Below are 18,131 nucleotides of genomic sequence, written 5' to 3'. Positions count from 1 at the left end.
AGCAGGGAGAGGCTTGTCCACACCCAGCTGCCATTTACAACAACAACACATGCTGCGTGACATTGATGTGCTGATGGATTTGAGAGAGGTTGCTCTCAATTTGAATGTCTTGTGTGTGTGTGTGTGTGTGTGTGTGTGTGTGTGTGTGTGTGTGTGTGTGTGTGTGTGTGTGTGTGTGTGTGTGTGTGTGTGTGTGTGTGTGTGTTTGTGGTTAGCGTTACTAACTGTAAATGCCTGTTTTCAGCTATGATGGGGTTGTTTACGACAGCTGATGTTACCCTATTAAGTTGTTTGTGTGTGGTATGTGCCTGTATCACACATCTCAAGGTGTCCTTGACATGCTCTGTCATGTGTGACAGTCAGACTCTGGTTTAAATGTTTGTGAAGAAAGCACACTCCTTACACCCCTTCCTTTGGTATATCCTAATCACATTGGAGAAGTTGAAGCATTAAATCTCTGTGAGAGACTTTTTGTCATGGTGATGATAGGAACAGCCAAGAAAAAATGAATACATAAAAACTTAATATAAAAGAATGCATGTTATTTTGCCTCTATACAACCATGAACTGTTTTGTTAGGGAGGTCAAACACAGTAGAAGTCAGTTTATATTGTATAGCAGGCTGGGTCATTATAAGTTAAAGGCTGGTGATTGGTTCAGACAGGTACCAGGATGTGTCAATCATAGAGTTCCGGACATGGATAGGCTGCTCAGTAAATATTTACTGTTTGATTAGAGGGACTAGTGATTTTATATTTGCACGGAATAAAAGCATTCATTCATTCACTCATTCATTATCTGTACTGTTTATCCGTTAAGGGTGATAGGGGAGCTGGAGCCTATCCCAGCTGACATTGGTCAAGAGGCTGGCTACACCCTGGACAGATATCCAATCCACCGCAGGACCAACACATATAGAAAAAACAACCTGCATAAAAGCATGTGAAATAAAATGGATGAACTCAACACACTTTACCTTTGTATCCAGTGTGCAAAACCCTTCCTAACACCTGTTTCCTCTGTATTGTTGACAATTGGACAAATCATCCCCAATTACCTGGCCTTATCAACATTCTCACTCTGTCTGTCTCTCACATACACACACACATGCTCTCTCTCTGTTATGTGTGTACAGGGTTGTTACTGCTGATAACAGGTTATTCTACAGATAATTAGCTACTTTCCCTCAGAGAGAGAAATGCAGTTAGATAACAGCTGTCCTGTATGTCTCACACACTCTCTGAGGACAAGTGTGTGTGTGCGTGTGTAGGGAGTATACCTGTCTGTCAGTAAAGTGTCCTTGTGTGTGTGTGTGTGTGTGTGAGAGAGAGAGATAGGGAGAGAGAGTTACATAACTCTTAGCATGGTTATAATGGTTTTGTGTATTCGGATAAATGCCCCATTTCAGTAGCTATTTTCCAGCAGCTTATTGTGAAAGTGAGGGAATTTAACATGCAAATATCAACTGCGTTCAACAGCTTTCATGATTTAGGGGGCGGGAGCTTTCCTGAAGGGGTTATTGATTAGATGAACTGCCTACTGGAAAGTGGAGGTGAAGGGGGAGTGATGGATAAAAAAAGCGGGAGGGGTGGAGGAATGCAGCAGCTGCAGATCAAATCCTAGAGCTCTTTGATTTACGTGTCTGAGATAGTGTGTGTGTGTGTGTGTGTGTGTGTGTGTGTGTGCTTTGAGCAAATGCATGAATTCCAATACTATCTTATCTGTCCTATTATACACTTGAAAGGTGACTGGTGAATATCAACTGAGCACTTTATACAGAGCTACTTTCCCTTGAGGGTTGGCTGTGGGTGGGGATTGGGCTGTTTGGTTTAGTGAAAAGGGTTGGGGCTTTAGTTTGGATGGGTGGGGTTATCTGAGTAAATTTAGCTCATGCCGCTTAGGATCCAAACAAGATATTTTATTTAAAGGTTATGATAAAAATGACATGTTGGCAGGGATTTGTAGTGCACTTTGAGAGTGACTGATTATTGAAAGTTCTTTTAATGTAAACTTTAGACAGAGAGTCAAAGAAGTAGAAAGTTGGAGAAGGTAAAAGTAAAGACAAAGAGAGGTATGAGTTAAAAGCAGAGGCACCAGTTTTCTACACACATGACTGACAGGGAAGAAGAGAAAAGGAGATAAGAGTAAAGATAAGAAGAGAGGAAGGTGGTGCAGAAATAACTCACATTCCTCCATCATACAGTATCTAGACAGGAGGAGGAGAAGCAGATAGAGGGAGGAGGGGAGCTCTGTGGTGAATAGGTGGAGAGTGGGAGGAGTGCAAGTGGCAGAGTGAGCAGTCAGTAATAGAGAGAGAGACAGAGAGAGAGAGAGTGTCCCATTCAAGAGGAGGGCAGAGAGAGAGAGAGAGAGAGAGAGAGTGTGCGTGTCTGTCTTTTTTTTTTTTTTTTTTTTCAGTTTGTGTCATCCACTTTTGATAGAAAGAGGGAAATAGGGGCAGAGAGAGAGAAAGGAAGGACTGAGGAAACAAAAGAGGAGCAAAGTTTTTGAAGTTTGTGTGGTGTGTTGTGTGTGCGTGCGTGTGTATGAGTGTGTCTTTGTTCAAGTCATGGGCTCCATGGCCAGCAAAGCCCATGCAAAGCCCAGGAAGGCCCCCCCTCATCGCCGCAAGAAGAAATGCAAGGTGTGTGTGTGTGTGTGTGTTTAGTGCTGTCTGCTGCTTTATTATCATCTGCTGCTATTCTTTTCTTTCTCTTCACTAATGTCAGCGTTTCAGTCAGAGCTGTGATCAACTCTTTGGGGAAGTCAAGGATTAGGAAGGAACTGTACAATTACGTCACTTTACAGGAATCTATTCTAATGTATTTTCCACCTTGTTTGAACTGAAAACCTGCAGCTAATACAATGAATGTGTCAAACAGTGTAGAACAATATGACGCTGCCTCATTTGGACCCTGAATGTCATGGATATATTATGAATGGGTATATTATGAAATATTACAGGGACTGAACTCACCTTATCTCCATTGTTTTTACAACGCTTCTGTCTTAGCTGTCCAGTAAGGTGTCGTGTGTGTGGTGTGTGAATGTGTTGGTCTGCTTTGTATTACTGTGTGTATGGTAGAGGGAAGAAATGAATTGATGCCTGTCTCTTAAGCATACATTCAGAAACACAAGACATTTTCTCTAACCTGTTAGTGCACTTGTTGAGGAATATTTTCTTTTTTAAAGGTTTTTTTTTTCAGTTCAGTTACAGCTGTACAAGACTGCAGCCACATATATGTTCACAAGGTTGCTCTAAAACTCTAAAACCACTGGCTCTTTTACTGGTAATATTACATTCCTGGTCAAAACCTGCCTCTTCAACCACATCTGACCTAAAACTTCCCTGTAGTAAACTAAAAATTCAGTGATTGTAATCACTTGTCTGTGATGAGTTCAAACTGTAAAATAACTCCTTTACTTATAGTCCACCTCATGTTGTGTTTAGTATTTATTTTTTAGCATTTTTCAGTGAGAATTATTATACACACACACACACACACACACACACACACACACATATATATATATATATATATATATATATATATATATATATATCTTATTGTGATCTTATTGTGTGGATGGGGGAAAAGAATGGCTGCTTTATGCAAGTAGTGGGCACAGTGTACATTATCAGTCTCTGCTTATATTTAAGTTTAAATTTAATCTTTTCTTCCCCTTTCTGCAGCGTGAGGAGGCCTTGAAGCAGAAGAAGGAGTTGTCGCTGGAACTGGCAAACCTCTGTGATGAGCTGGGTAAGAGATGCATCAGAGAAGGATTTTTCTACACATGATACTCAAACATTTCACCACACACGTCCATGCCACCAAGTACCTGTTCATACCCCTGCACAATCTCTCTCTCTCTCTCTCTCATCTATTTGCATATAACACACACATATAAAGCTTATCAAGGACAGGTCAACTGCCATTCAAAATTTGTATTGTAATACTGGTCCAACTGCTCCTCATTCTTAGGAAAGGCCCAGAGCAAGAGAAGCCTCTTCACAGGCCATAACGTGTCCATGTCTGTCATCTGTGCAGTACACCTGTGTTTTTATGGTCTTTATATGTGTACATGAGGACTGGTACATGAGGGTAATTGAAAAGATATACACAACAAAAATATACACAGAGAGTGTATAGACAGTATAAACATGACAATGTAATAAAAAAATATTAACAGAAGAGCAATATACACAGGACTTTATACACAGCGACAGAAAATGAACTAAATACAGATATTGCACATTTGAAAATGGAATTTCACACAATGAATGACTGATAGCAGCTGTTTTGGATTAGGATGGATTAATTAAAGTGCAGAAACCTAGTGAAAATGGTCCATGTGAGTATGTGGGGTATTAGAAGCAGTGCTGGTTGTAGAGTCAATAATAACAAATAATAGAATGTAAACTGGCACTGGTGCAGAGTTTTCAGAATATCATTAGGGAACAATTTCCATTTCTAGTATATGTGTGAGCATGTCCTGGAACTAGACATCCACTGGAAATATATAATAATAACTCTTTGTGTCCTAAATACTAACTGATAGCGGATAGCGTATGTGGTTGGATAGCTGGGAGTGTGTATGATGTCAATAATAGCTCTGTCAGTTGATTATATGCACACATACGCACTCACTGGATACTCTTACACAGCGTGTGCACAGTATGTATATAGCAACATACACACGTGCACCTAGAAATATGCACACAAACACACACACACACACACACTGCTGTCTATTAAACCTTCATACAAATCAAACTGAACTGGAACAACCTGTACTGGCTCATGTCTGCTGGTTTAATAGTTTTACTGTGAGGTTTTACTGTGTTTAGTCACTGTAAGATAACTGGTGCAACTGTTAGGATCAAGTTAAAGCAGCATTCCTGCTCACTCTGCTCACACACAGGACTTGCTTATCCTTAAATGACAAAAGATTATTTTGTAATGAAATATCATTCTGCAATCGGTGTTAAAGGAACATGGTGCGAGAGAGTTTTATACTCAGAAAGACTCAAGATGAATAGGTTGAAGTCTCTTCTTACATGATCAGTGTTTGTATATGTAGCAGCTATTAATTCACTAGTGTCTTACTGAGCTCACCACTGGCTGAATGTTTGATATATTTATGCTGCACTGTCGGTAGGAGAAAGAAAGTCACAAAAGACTGTGGATGAATTAAAGCAAAAAATCTTTATGTCTTCAATCAACAATATAGTTTTGGCTTTCTTTAATCAAGTCAAATGCACTTCACTGATTTCAATCTGATTTCCTTGTTCCACTGACTTTTCCTGCTTTCATTCTCATGTTTCCATGTTGTTGGAATGACAGGCAGTAATGCCCTCGTTCCTCTCAGTGTCCCCCAAAATGACCCCCAGCCAGACTGGAGAGAGGAACAGGGATCTCTCCTGAAGTTACCACCTCCCAAACACCTGCTGTCTCACACACACACACCACACACACACACACACACACACACACATTCATGTCCATTATAAAGAAACAAGCTTGTGTCTAAGCTGCTCTCAGCTGTCGTTGGCTTTGTGTCTCCATCACCATGGTGACAAACGCACAGACTCGCACTATAGAGCTCCATTCAGAGGGAAACAGCAACTGTCCCAGCTACAGCCAGTTGTTACCACATGGTAGTTAGAATAGTATTATTACAGGCAGAGTCATTGCTTGTACTCAGGGAGGTTTTTGGTCAAATGTACCCTTCAAGTGATGACATCTGTGTGTCCCTGGTGGATAACTGGTTCTGCTGCTCTCAAGATGAACAGGTTCACTATTTAAAAATATGTGAGTGCAGAGAAAGTCAAGGCAGTGAGAGGCAGTGATCTTTAGTAGTCCAGGTGCACTATTCTTTATCTTATATCTCTGGATATCTCTAATCTTCTCTGTTCTTTATCTGGATATTTTCCCAAATATTTCAGACTAGAAGCAGACTTAAATCAAAATGCCATGTGATGATTGGTAGAGATGGAGGGAAGCGTGCATGTGCTTGTGAGAGTTTAAATGAGTCTTGAGAGGAATGGGTCTGGCTGCATACTTCTGAGCTGACTTGCAGATGTTTCGGGGTTGGATACCGTGTCTACTGTAAGAGTAATTAAACTGGAATGTGGTTGTCAGGGAATGCTGAGGAACACACACACACACATACACACACACACACACAGAATACTTGTTACTTATGACCTGTTGAGACACTGTTGAGACACTGACTGCTTGAGGCATGTCCCATCCCAGTACAATCTGGGATGACATAATGTAATACAATGTTTGTATTGGTGAATATTATGGATATGACACTGATTAATGGTAAAACAGTAAAAGTTCAAAATAGTAGCTCAATGATAGGTAACTGACTCCACATCTGGTCTCCACTTGTTTCACGTTTACCCACAGAGGGATTCCAAACTGAGATTATATGTTGTATAATAAACAGCTGATCCCCAACCTGTTCAATGTTCTCTTTTTCTTATTTTCCCAACAAATACAACTCTAAGCCATTTGGACTAGTTGAATCCTAGATTTTCTTCTTCCATTGAAACATGCAAAAATGTTTATCTAATCAGATTATTGTATTATTTAAAAAATGGCACTTGATCCAAGAGATTAAGATAGCTGGATATGAGCATGTCTGCTTTTTCCCCATTTGGTTCTTGTGTAAAGTTTCATTGTTTCATTGTTGGATCAGTTTTGCACTTTATTGACTTAGTTGATTAAATTAAGGTTTGCTGCACATTTCTCAGGTTCTCTACATATTTTCAGTACAGAGGTGCAAACTAACATTTATTGATCCTCTTCTTATTTCTGTCCAGTCACATCATCGCAGTGCTGCGAACGTCTGCAGAAGGAGAAAGAGGAGATGCATGTCAGCTTGGAGGAGGCTTTGAAAAGGCTGGAGGAGCAGCACAAGGAGGAGCTGGTGCAGCTGGAGGACAGGTGTGCATTCACCTCTGACTGTGTGGTGCTCAGTCTCCCATATATATCCCTTCAGTGTTACCACGTTATCATTACTGGAACTTAAAGCTTGCACTGGGTGTAGAATTTGTGTTTCTAATTGTAAATTTCTGTGTGTGTTAGATTGAGGAGTTTTTACCAAACAGAGTGGGACAAAGTCCACCAGACGTACCAGGAGGAGGCTGACAAATACCGCATGTTGATGGAACAGCAGGTCAGAGTGCACGCACGCATACACACACACACACACACACACACAGAGTTTGTTTGTTCTGATGGTTACTCCTATACAGTAACAAGTAGTTGCTTATTAGTCTTGTAAAGTGTTCCTCAGCCAGTGTCTGTCCCATAAAACCAGGTTTTACTATGAAATGATTGCACCATAAACATGACAAGGGAGGTGACAAAGATGACACTCCCTGTCACAATACATGACATGTAATACACAGAACTGATGGGCTGATCTTCTGTTGCTCAGCTAACATGGCTGCAGGAGAGCTGTGATTGCTTGTCTTGTTAGCAGCAGTTTGATATGTGGTCAGTGTGTGATTCCATGATCAACTATGAAACTTGAACATTGTTTTGATTTGATTTGAGAGGTGACATCCAGCATTGTCTGGAAACAAAATGTTTCTACTGGTCCTCTGCATTAAAGACTGTGGTGTCACTGTTATCCCTCCCTCTTCTGACTGAACTCTGGTTCATTGACAGAACCTTGGCCAGAGGTTTATGGATTTATGGCAGTTGTTATGACTATGTTCGTGATGGCATTTGATTGCAGTTGAACATTCTGCATCATGCATATGAATGTGAGGCTCAACTAACTATGATCAGCAGTTATTTGGGTACATTTGGGAAACTCAACTCAACTCAACTCAACTTTATTTATAAAGCACTTTAAAAACAGAGTTGACCAAAGTGCTGTACACAAACATAAAACAAAGTGAATAAAAATAATAAAAGCCAATAAGATAAAACAATAAGACAAAACACTAAAAGCCAACATCTCAAACTGTGTTAAAAGCCAGAGAGAAAAAATAGAGAGATTTAAAAACAGGAAGTGAGTCGGCCTGCCTGATGTGCAAAGGCAACTCATTCCACAGCTTCGGGGCAGCGACTGAAAAAGCAGGGTCACCTCTCGATTTCCTCTTTATCAGAATAACCCAATCAGAGATGAGCGTTCAAAGATACTTTTTCACACCTCTTTCATCCATGTAAGAACCTGGTTTTAACATCATGTTTGCTTGAAAACACTGTTTACACTTTAAATATCTGTCATTTGCCTTGCTGTATCTGTGTGTCTGCTGGAGCAATACCTCTGCTGTCCCACAGAGACTTTGAATTTTCTGTCTAATCTTGAGATTTGAGCCAATACTCTGTTTTACATCTATAAAAGAAGACTCACAATGATTCTACTAATATGTAATAACCAGATACTGATAAGGACAATACTAGAAACTCAAGATAAGTACCAGTAATGGGGTGGTTTGGATCAGACCTCAGCATTGTTGGTGCAGTAAAACCACAATGCACTGAGTTGTGTCTGCATTCTTCAGGTAGAGGAGTTGAGGAACCAGCAGGAAGCAGAGAGGAAGAACCAGGAACTGAGTCACAGCCAGGAGATGGAGTCTCTCAAACAGCAGTATGAGACCTCCATACAAGGTACAACTTTTGCAGCCCATCATTTTAAATTTGTTACCAGCTGCATGCAGGACTTAACATACCAAACTAACTATGCTGTGTAATCCTATATTAAATGAATGTTTTAAAGATAAGTCATTAGTGTGTGATTTTGTTTGATTACTTGACACAAATGTGTGTTTGTGCATTTCAGAGCTGAAGAGGACCCAGCAAACAGACCTGGAGAACCTGGAGAAAACACTGATGGAGACTGAAACTTCTCTCTCTGTAAGAGTAATTCATATTTTAATATTTACACATTAAAAATGTTTGAGTTGTCATCTTAAACTTTTTTAGGTAATGTTGTCCTGGAAATAGAAACATTCTCTACCTGATAACACAATGAGTACCTAATTTTGAAACAGCCTATGTGTATGCACTGAATGTATGTAGCTGATATGAGTAGATGATCTTTTCAAGGTTGCTTAGACAAGATGTTTCCTTGCTAACCATAAATATTTTTTCTGCACTTTGGCTTCAAGGAAAAAAGAATCTTTTGGAGGCGTGCTGCTGATTTATTATTAAAATGATAACTGAGTAAACGGCTGTGTGCTGCATGCCAAACTGCCTGCAATTTCACACTGGCTGAGAAAAGCTATGATTGATATGAATAAACATACACCAAGAGGACATAGATTCCCGGAGGAAATTTTGTTCTAGAAGTTATGTCAGTTATATTAGTTATATTATGTCACAGTTATATTATGTCACCATTTTGCTACATGTAGCATGTAGCATGTAGCAAAATGACTCTTTGCAATCCCCAGGTTTTAGTCATGCAATGTGTTTGCTCTGATAAATCCCTATAAACTCCACAGTGAGGAAGGCAGTGGTTTGATGAATTTATCTGCTACTATTTTTGACTATTCGAAGTGTCTATGAACTGAAACTCCCTGTTCACTCATTAATGACTTTTATCTGTGTCCTTCTCTGGGTGCACATCTCTTTGTCTCACCAGGAGAAAGTATCTGAACTATCAGCAGAGAGGGAGGCTCTGAATGAGAAGCTGCAAGCAGAAGAGGAGAGGAGGAAGAGGATGCTCACTGACAAGAATCTGGTAAGAAAGAACACATGAAGATTTTTAGAGAGGGTGTGAATGCAGGTAAAATTAATAAAGGAATGTCAGTATTGAGTGTATAGATGCAGTGTTGTCACACAAAAACTAACTGACACCATCCAGTTAAATTCCTCCATTCACCCAAAGTTCTTAAAGCCCCAGCCAGAGATAACTCATTATAGAGGAGGTCAGGTAAGGTCAAACTATCAAAGATGCATAATTTTCACCATACATGCAACTATTTATTGAAAACAACCAGTAGCTGTTATAATGAAGATGAACCTCAGTGTTGTTCTGAACCTGTTTCTCTGCTGAACACCATGTCCCTCTGCTGGTTTGGAGGAGTCACACACTTTATTATGAGTCCTACGAACTGGCATCCTTTATCCCACTAGTGTTCTTTAGCCCACAAAAAATGACATAAGCATGATTACATACTTATGGTGACTTGTTAATAAATACACTGTCACAAGCTTTGTTTCCTCTCTATCTTTAGTTGTGCTGCTGCAGTGAGCCACAGAGAGCATGAAAGTTTCACGTTGCCTGCTCTAACTTGTATATTTATTGGTTTATTTGTTGGTGCAGAAGGACTCCCACACAGTGTACCTGGAGCAGGAGCTGGAGAGTCTGAAGGTGGTGCTGGAGATCAAGAACAACCAGCTACACCAAAAGGAGAAGAAGCTCATGGAGATGGATAAGCTGGTGGGTATCAGTCCGTCTCTCTCTCTATATATTATATACCATATATATATATTGAACATGAGCACAAAAACATTTTTTGTTCAGATGAATATAGTTTTTGCTTATAGGAGCTTACATCGAGCCAACTGTGTGTGATTGTCACAGGTGGAGACTAATGTGAAACTGGAGGAGTGTCTGAAGAAGGTCCAGCAGGAGAACGAGGACTACAAGGCCAGAATGGACAAACATGCTGCTCTCTCCAAGTATGTACTCCTGCTGTGTATGTGTGTGTGTGTGTGTGTGTGTATGTGTGTGGGATTGTGGTGATTCATCTCTCTGCAGAGGCATTAGTTTTGCCATCTGTTCATACAGCACATTTTTTCAGTCTTTTCAATCTACCTCCTGTCTTTCCTCCACTTCTTTGTCAGTTATCCAGTGACTCCAACTGTCTCAGCTTCATGTCTCCATCTGACCTGTGACAGAAACTCTAAGGCTTTACCTTCTGAGAAAACAGTGTACTCATCAGCAACACACATTTAAAGTTCATAGATTCATTTGAGTGAAATAACTGCCTCATATCTGTAATGTATCTGGAGATTCAGCTCACTTGCTGTGGACTTGTAACCTATATACGGTGACGGAAATGTCCATCAATCATGCATTCATGTGACTCTATCTTACATCTGATCTTTCTCTCACATTTGCCTTTGCTGTAACTCATGATGGAGATAGAACAGTGTGTTTTGGCCCAGATACAAAAAGGAGGAGCCCAGTTATTCCAACATAAGCATTCACTGTGAGGCTGTGACTTCAAAGAATTTAACAGTAATCTTAAATAGATACATAATATGAATGTGGAAAAGAACCATTTGCTTGTGTATCAGCCTGTATACTGTTTTGTGATTGGTGTGTCATCTGACCAATGAACACATGGAAATTTGTTAATAAAATTTTATTGGATCACACACAGATGGCTGACCTTTACTAGTTATAGAGATACTAATATAGAGCAGTTATTAGTTCCAAGTTATTAAAATCATGTTCTGCTCTATCCTTTCTAATATTTTTCTATCTGAATGAAGTCTGACTCTTGACAGTCACAGTGTGTCTCCCTGCAGCCTTGTTACAGCTCTCTGTCTCCCCCTACAGGCAGCTGTCCAATGAACAGGCCATACTCCAGCAGACACTGCAGAAAGAGTCCAAGGTCAACAAGCGTTTGTCCATGGAGAACGAGGAGCTGCTGTGGAAACTGCACAATGGTGACCTGCTGGCGAGCCCCCGCCGCCTGTCACCCACCTCACCTCTCAACTCACCAAGGAACTCTGCCTCCTTCCCCACAACTGCACCATTGTCGCCCAGATAACACCATAACAAACAACGACCCCCTCCTCTCTCCTCACCTTTTGAAGCCTTGGAAGGATAGAAGATGGTCCAAATACAGAGAAAGACTTCATGCACAGCTGCGTTGCTGGAAATCAATCACATAATAAACTTTAATAAACTTGTATATTTTGAATTAATTGTATTAAGGACGCTTATTTTGAAAGCGAAAAGACATTGCAGTGGCACTGATGCACTTAAGTTTGAGCGTGGGACTGGCCTTGCTCTCTATCAGTCTCTACCAAATGCCTGGTTCACCGACAAAACTTCCTTTCCTGAAGAAAACTAAATAACAGGCACACCTCAGGGTCTGTACATAGCGCCTCACTCTAGTTATGACTATCCTTACTTTTTTGTTTTCTTTTGTTATGTTGTACAGTTTAACTTCAGCCCATCCTGTTCTTTTATACCCCTCTTTCTAAAGAGGTGGATGAGAAACCTTGAACCTTGGCTTTGTGGTGTATGTAGGTTTGTGGAAACAGACTGTCTGGGTTTGGCAAACTATAAAATGACGGGTACTTCTAGGTGGATTTGCATGGACCGTTTTGCCTTTTCCCTTTATTTGAAGAGGATGTTTTTTTTTCCCAAAGAGCGAAGCTCAATCACTGATCTGCTTGGACCTCTGGAAGAAGTGGATGAACGTAATGCCCTTCAGTGGGTAAACAGGAACAAATACTGACCTTATATATATTATTGACATGAACCTTTGATCCAATGGATATCTGTTCCTCCATGTAATCTCCTCACAACTTCTACCTTAATCTATTATGTGGAATGTAATCACCCTTGGATGTTAAATCTGAGCAGGCCAGTTCATCACACATACACAGTCTCAGAGCCAAATATGCAGTTTACTTAACAAGGAGAGTGTTGACCAGGACAGTGTTACCCCCCCCCCCCTCCATATTTACTTTTTCTTTTATATCTATCACTACCAGAGGGATATGTCTCCCCCACATCCCTTAAAACCACCTTGTGCCCGAACAGAAACAAGAAAAAGCTGGAATAGTGACTAATAAGTTAATCTGTCTTTGCTTTGGGTCATATATAAAATGACCACAAAAACCCACCAGTGATAATTTCAACAGCGAAAATGCCCAGACTCTCCTTAACTGACAGACACTGGCTACTGTTTTACTGAGTCCAAGAAAAATATCACCTTGTCTGTTGTTTGTCCTGAAAAACCTCAGATGTGCCCATAATGCCTCAGTGTACCATGTTCTGTTTTATTTTGGACACAGAATAAATGCAATATGACGTACGATTAAAGCAACATTGTTTTATTTCAAACATTAAAATAAATGCAATGGTAGACATTTTTGAAAAAGTCAAACTGTATGAATACAAGAAAGGTTTGAGTGAGATGACACTAATTTTACCCAGTTTGTAGCCTGTCAAATAGCCTTTAGTCAAATGTGTAAAAAAAAAAAAAAACAGGAAAGTTTTTCAGGCTTAAGTGAGGAGACACACATTGCTTCCACATTTGCTTTCAGCCTATTGGCCATGAGCAGGATCAACTACACCGACGACTGGCGGTGGATGCTCGAGGTCGGTGGCCCGCACCATCATGATCACAGATTTGATGGAGTACCACCAACCATGCCATGTGTACCACACCACCCCGTCATCGGTCATCGCTTGGTACGGCCCTTTGTAGTAATGACCGTTCAGATTCCCTGAATCACACCTGTGATGAGGACACAATGAGAGGGGGGAAAAACCACATGAAACACTTGACCAGTGGTAACTGTGGTAGATAGTATACATATATTTTCATTTTGAACATTGCCCCCTTATTTTTATCTATCCCTTTTAATTCACTGAATAACTTGTGCCAGAGTAAGAGTAAAGCTGAAGAATCTGTCCATTACCTGCTGAACCACCAGCCTGACTTGGTGAGTCTGATACACTGGCTGTCGTTTTCAGTATCGTCGTTGTTTGGCTGATCAAAAGTACTGAATTTGACTTTGCTTGAGCCCAAGCCTGCACCAGCAGAGGAGGGACTGTGAGCATCAGCCAGAGCATCCCCTGCATTCCCTGTGTACTCTCCCAAATGTAACTGATACTGGTCCTTTGAGTAAAAGCAGAGTTTTGAATAAATCTTTGATCATTACTATATAGTATATTTACGTTTTACACCAATAACTCATACTCATATCCAGAGTGACATTCAATGAGGAACAATTATTTCAAAAAAAAAACAAAAACAATCAAAAGTGTAGATTACAGGAAATGTAGCATATTTACATTCACATCTTTGACAGATTGATAGAGCTGATGAGGTTTTGTTCCAAACAGAGCAGCATGATAATAAATTACATCAAAAATATACATATGAATGGGAATGATGGAGGGAGGAGAAGGTGGATGGATAGAGATAAGAGGAAAGGAAAAAGTATTGAGAGGAAAATAAAGGCGTAGTTAGGTGAAGAGGCATGGGGAGGAAAAGGAAAGCAATGGGAAACAGCTGGCAGACTTGAAGCCAGACATCCTTGCTGTTGTTTCCATAGCAAAGGTTATAAAATACAAATAACATTCATAGTCTAAATAACACTCCTGCTGTTATGGGAAAGGAGGAGAGCGTGAGGTTAAAGACAGGGGAAAAAAAGGAAATTGGAGGAAAGACAGATGAACATTCAGAGAGGATTTTTCAGGATAGAAAAAGACACATGATGACATATTATGTATTGACTTAATCCATTCGGGAGAATTTAAATCATTTTCCAATAAGAAGTTAAATTCCACGAAAAAGAGTGAGATAACATGATGAAAACATTAACTTGGTTCAAAATCTTGAATCTTATTGAAGAATCTGTTTTATTTTATAATGACTCTTGAAACAACCCTCACCCATGAAGCTTAATTAGTTACTTTCCTTTCTTTGTTTTACCTTTTCACTGTCCACTTTGAAGTTCTTGTACTCTGCGTAGCGCTGATTACCCTCAAAGTCCTCCATGTCGATGCGCAAGTCATAGTTTCCTATAAGACACCTGAGTTACACAGGCAACCATCTTGTAATGTCTGACATGCCATCTATGTACACACACACACACACAGAGCTACACACACCTTGGGAAGTGAGATAGTGTAAAGGTTCATTCCCCAGCCAGAATTCTCCACTAGGGGAGAAGAGGTCCCCAAATCCATGCTTGTACTCCACCCATGCTCTGGACACAATGCACACACACTGATTATATATTTGTTTGTGACATCAAATTTCTTAACACATGCACAGTGTTAATTGTTATTTTTATGTGTGTAAAGCTGACTGACATGCATACACACACCTGTCAAAATTCTCTGTGCCATCTCTCCTTCTCTGGAAGACTGTCCATCCTCCTCCATTGTTCATGTCACAGTAAACACTGAGTGCAGTGGGAGAGCCATCTGGACGAATCACGTAGAGCCCACTGGCCACGTTACCGTCTGCAAACACCTCGGAACAGTCTACACATACATACACACATACATGAGGTGAAATATTCCAGATAGATAGATCAGATAGATCACACATATATATATATATATATATATATATATATATATATATATGCAGAAGAAGCCAACAACATATTTGCTTTTTGTTTGAAACACCCTCTGCAGACAAAACAAGGATCATATGAGCAGAGTATCAACAATACAACAGTACAACAATGTATTCATTTTATATGTTACAAAAGGTCATTGAATCCATTGTTGATAAAAAAAAACCTAATCAGCACAGCTTTGACACTCACTTACTACTGAGGACTCTGGTAGGACAGATGGTGAAGCTGGTAGGTAAGTAAATAGTACATACCTAAGTTGGTGTGCTAGGCAGGTAGGAAAGCCAACAGCTAGACTGTAGGCAGTGTTGTGGCAAAGGCAGGTATGTACTTCATACACAAACGTATGTATGTGGAAATCTAGCCTTACCCCTGTACAGGTTCTCAGGGCCCAGGTGTGAGTTGGGTATGTGCTCTAACTGCTGGGACTGGCTGTTGTGGAGCTCCTGGATGTACTGGTGCTGGTCATTGATCACTTTCATCAGGCCCTGGATCTCCGCTTCCAGACGGACTACCTTCTCTTCACATGGCACAGGGGCCTGGACAGAGACAGAAAGACAAGATGAGTAATTGGTACACTGTCTGTTACCCTACACTGCAAGGCTAGTGACAAAACTAGGTTACAACTTACAGTACAGCTAAAGATAGCCAACAAACATCTTACAACTGATTAAAAATAACAAAGAAAAAATGTGTATGTTTAGCATAGTGTGGCTTTGCTTTAAAATTTCATGATTTTTATGCAACAGTTAACCCTCTAAAATTCTCCTTCAGCTTGTCAGGAAAAATAAGTAATAGTTAAAGTGGTGAACATGCTAATGCTGACCAATATAGAGCACTTTCAAGATTCAAGATTCAAGATTCAAGAAACTTTACATATCCCGAGGGAAACTGCTGTGCACCAGTTGCAATACAGAAGTGGAAAAGTAATACAGTGTGAAGAGAGAGTAGGAATAAAGCTATTATAAAGTAAAATAAAATAAAGGCTAACATAAAATAAATAAACAAGTAACTAAATGCAACAAATGCCACAAAGATTACAGTAACGTAGGTATATACAATATACAACAATACAAACTGTAATTTAGTAGCATAGTTGGAATAAAATAAGTACAAGAACAAGAAGTAAAGTGATAAGGTGAAATGGCATATAAAGTGATAAGTGGCATTATGGCCTCAGGACACAGTGTCTCCACTGTCCCTCTCACGACCAGAGGTAGATGAATTAAACAGTTATTACACCCAAGTTATTACAATCTATGTAATGCAGTTCAAAAAACTCTACAACCTTTGCAGTTTTAGGGAAAGAGGGGGAAAGGCATGGAGGTTAAAAAAAATAATTAAGGTTTAGATTCAAGCAGGCACTGACTCTCACAGAAACAAATATAGCTCTACCATGTCTGACTTGTCTTAAGTCCCTAAAACTGTAACTGGCAGGTCTGTGGATTATCCAGTGTAACATTTCTGATTGAGATTACAGTTTCATAAATTAAATGATGATGACCACCACAATGATATGACCACCACAAAAGAATCACCTTTTTGTATTGTGAGATATCTTCACAACCTATGCACATACATACATACCAGAACCATCTGCCAAAATATAAAATGATTAGAAATCACAGAATTTATGATGTTATTATGTTGAGAAATAGGCATTTCTTACAGCCAGGCATGCAGCCAGGTGAAGAAGAAAGGCCACTGATGTCCCCAGCATTCCCATAATCACCGATCCGATCAGTAACTGAATCAAACTGGCACGCTCTTGTCTCACTTTGTCTTACTGACTTCCTCTCGTCTCTCCTATGTCCTGGCTGTTTGATATTGCAGTATCTCCTCACTCTCACCATGACTCAGTCTAGTTGGAGATTATTAGACTGCACATAGTCTAAACTTTGTAATCTAGCCTCCATCTAGTGGTTGGAATAAATATTGTCCTGGTCTCCTGCATATACCTAATGCCTCATTCTAAATCTACACTCTGAACACTTAGCAAGGATCTGCAGTAATTTCACTTGGCTATAAATTAACTATATATAACCATTGTGTATTTATTTTCTGATTAATGACTGATTTGTTTACCTCAGCATAAATAGAGACATAATCACTGATTCATAAAATATTTATCTCCCATATACCCTAAGGAATACTACAAACGGTTTATTCAGCAAAAAAATAAATACATAAATAAGTGCAGAAATGAATACATGAATAAATAAATACAATCTTAGTAATCTGATTAATACAGAAATAAATGTTATCTCTACACAGTTTGACTTCTAATTGGCAGCATTTATTGATTTAAATTTGTAAATTTCTGTATTTATTGGTTTGTTTTATTTATCAGTTAAATGTGAATGGAATATTAATTTACTATGTACTTATTTTAGCATTTAAATTCATATATACTAAATCATCACATTTATAATATGAGTTATTTTTCGTCCTACACAGTACGTTACATGTGGTGTGTCGTAAGTCACATTCTCGCTATGCAAAACACAGCAAAACAGAGGTGGAGCAAAACGGAAGCTAAGCAAACTAAACCAGGATTTGAAACAATACACTGGAATACACGCGTTAACTGGCGGGATTTAATGTAAAAGAAGTATATTACCTGGCGCGATTGCGTATATGTTTGCAAGTAGTTCCCAAGTACTGTAGATTCATTAACTGGGAAACTGGACAAAAGTGCGACTCCGGTGGGACTCGAACCCACAACCTTTGAATCACCCCTCAAGTGTTTGACTAGAAGTCCAATGCGCTATCCATTGCGCCACGGAGCCACCTGTTGAATGACAAGTGAGT

The 18,131-nt window shown here is 39.7% G+C and overlaps 2 protein-coding genes and 1 non-coding gene across 6 annotated transcripts in view; 1 reads left to right on the top strand and 2 right to left on the bottom strand.

Annotated features, from left to right (window-relative positions):
• Positions 1-13,044, top strand: part of LOC108900093 (microtubule-associated tumor suppressor 1 homolog) — a 44,763-nt gene extending 31,719 nt beyond the window's left edge. For all 3 annotated transcript variants that reach the window (XM_018700935.2, XM_018700934.2, XM_018700933.2), the window contains 9 exons: positions 3,695-3,761; positions 6,836-6,959; positions 7,101-7,191; positions 8,534-8,639; positions 8,812-8,885; positions 9,616-9,714; positions 10,300-10,416; positions 10,561-10,658; positions 11,545-13,044. In XM_018700935.2, the coding sequence (XP_018556451.1) occupies positions 3,695-3,761; positions 6,836-6,959; positions 7,101-7,191; positions 8,534-8,639; positions 8,812-8,885; positions 9,616-9,714; positions 10,300-10,416; positions 10,561-10,658; positions 11,545-11,758 (990 nt within the window). In that variant the 3' untranslated portion in view covers positions 11,759-13,044. The remainder of the gene's footprint in view (positions 1-3,694; positions 3,762-6,835; positions 6,960-7,100; positions 7,192-8,533; positions 8,640-8,811; positions 8,886-9,615; positions 9,715-10,299; positions 10,417-10,560; positions 10,659-11,544) is intronic.
• LOC108900096 (fibrinogen-like protein 1) lies at positions 13,040-18,094 on the bottom strand. 2 transcript variants are annotated; one of them, XM_018700941.2, is made up of 7 exons: positions 17,941-18,094; positions 15,691-15,859; positions 15,063-15,222; positions 14,845-14,942; positions 14,666-14,754; positions 13,647-13,846; positions 13,040-13,462 (listed from the first exon to the last, which is right to left on the bottom strand). In XM_018700941.2, the coding sequence occupies exons 2-7, from the start codon at positions 15,800-15,802 to the stop codon at positions 13,270-13,272; spliced, it is 852 nt and encodes a 283-aa protein (XP_018556457.1). In that variant the 5' UTR covers positions 15,803-15,859; positions 17,941-18,094; the 3' UTR covers positions 13,040-13,269. The 2 variants fall into 2 exon arrangements, with proteins under 2 accessions (XP_018556457.1, XP_018556456.1); XM_018700940.2 differs by lacking the exon at positions 17,941-18,094 and adding an exon at positions 16,990-17,159.
• trnar-ucu (transfer RNA arginine (anticodon UCU)) lies at positions 18,018-18,109 on the bottom strand. Its single transcript is given in 2 exon segments — positions 18,018-18,053; positions 18,073-18,109. It is a non-coding gene; the product is annotated as a tRNA-Arg (tRNA).
• Positions 18,110-18,131: the final 22 nt, after the last annotated feature.

Source organism: Lates calcarifer, linkage group LG5 (genome assembly GCF_001640805.2).
Source record: "Lates calcarifer isolate ASB-BC8 linkage group LG5, TLL_Latcal_v3, whole genome shotgun sequence".
Classification (NCBI taxonomy): Eukaryota; Metazoa; Chordata; class Actinopteri; family Centropomidae; genus Lates; species Lates calcarifer.
Note: the sequence above shows the minus strand (reverse complement) of the source record. Positions and strands in the feature narration are given on the sequence as shown.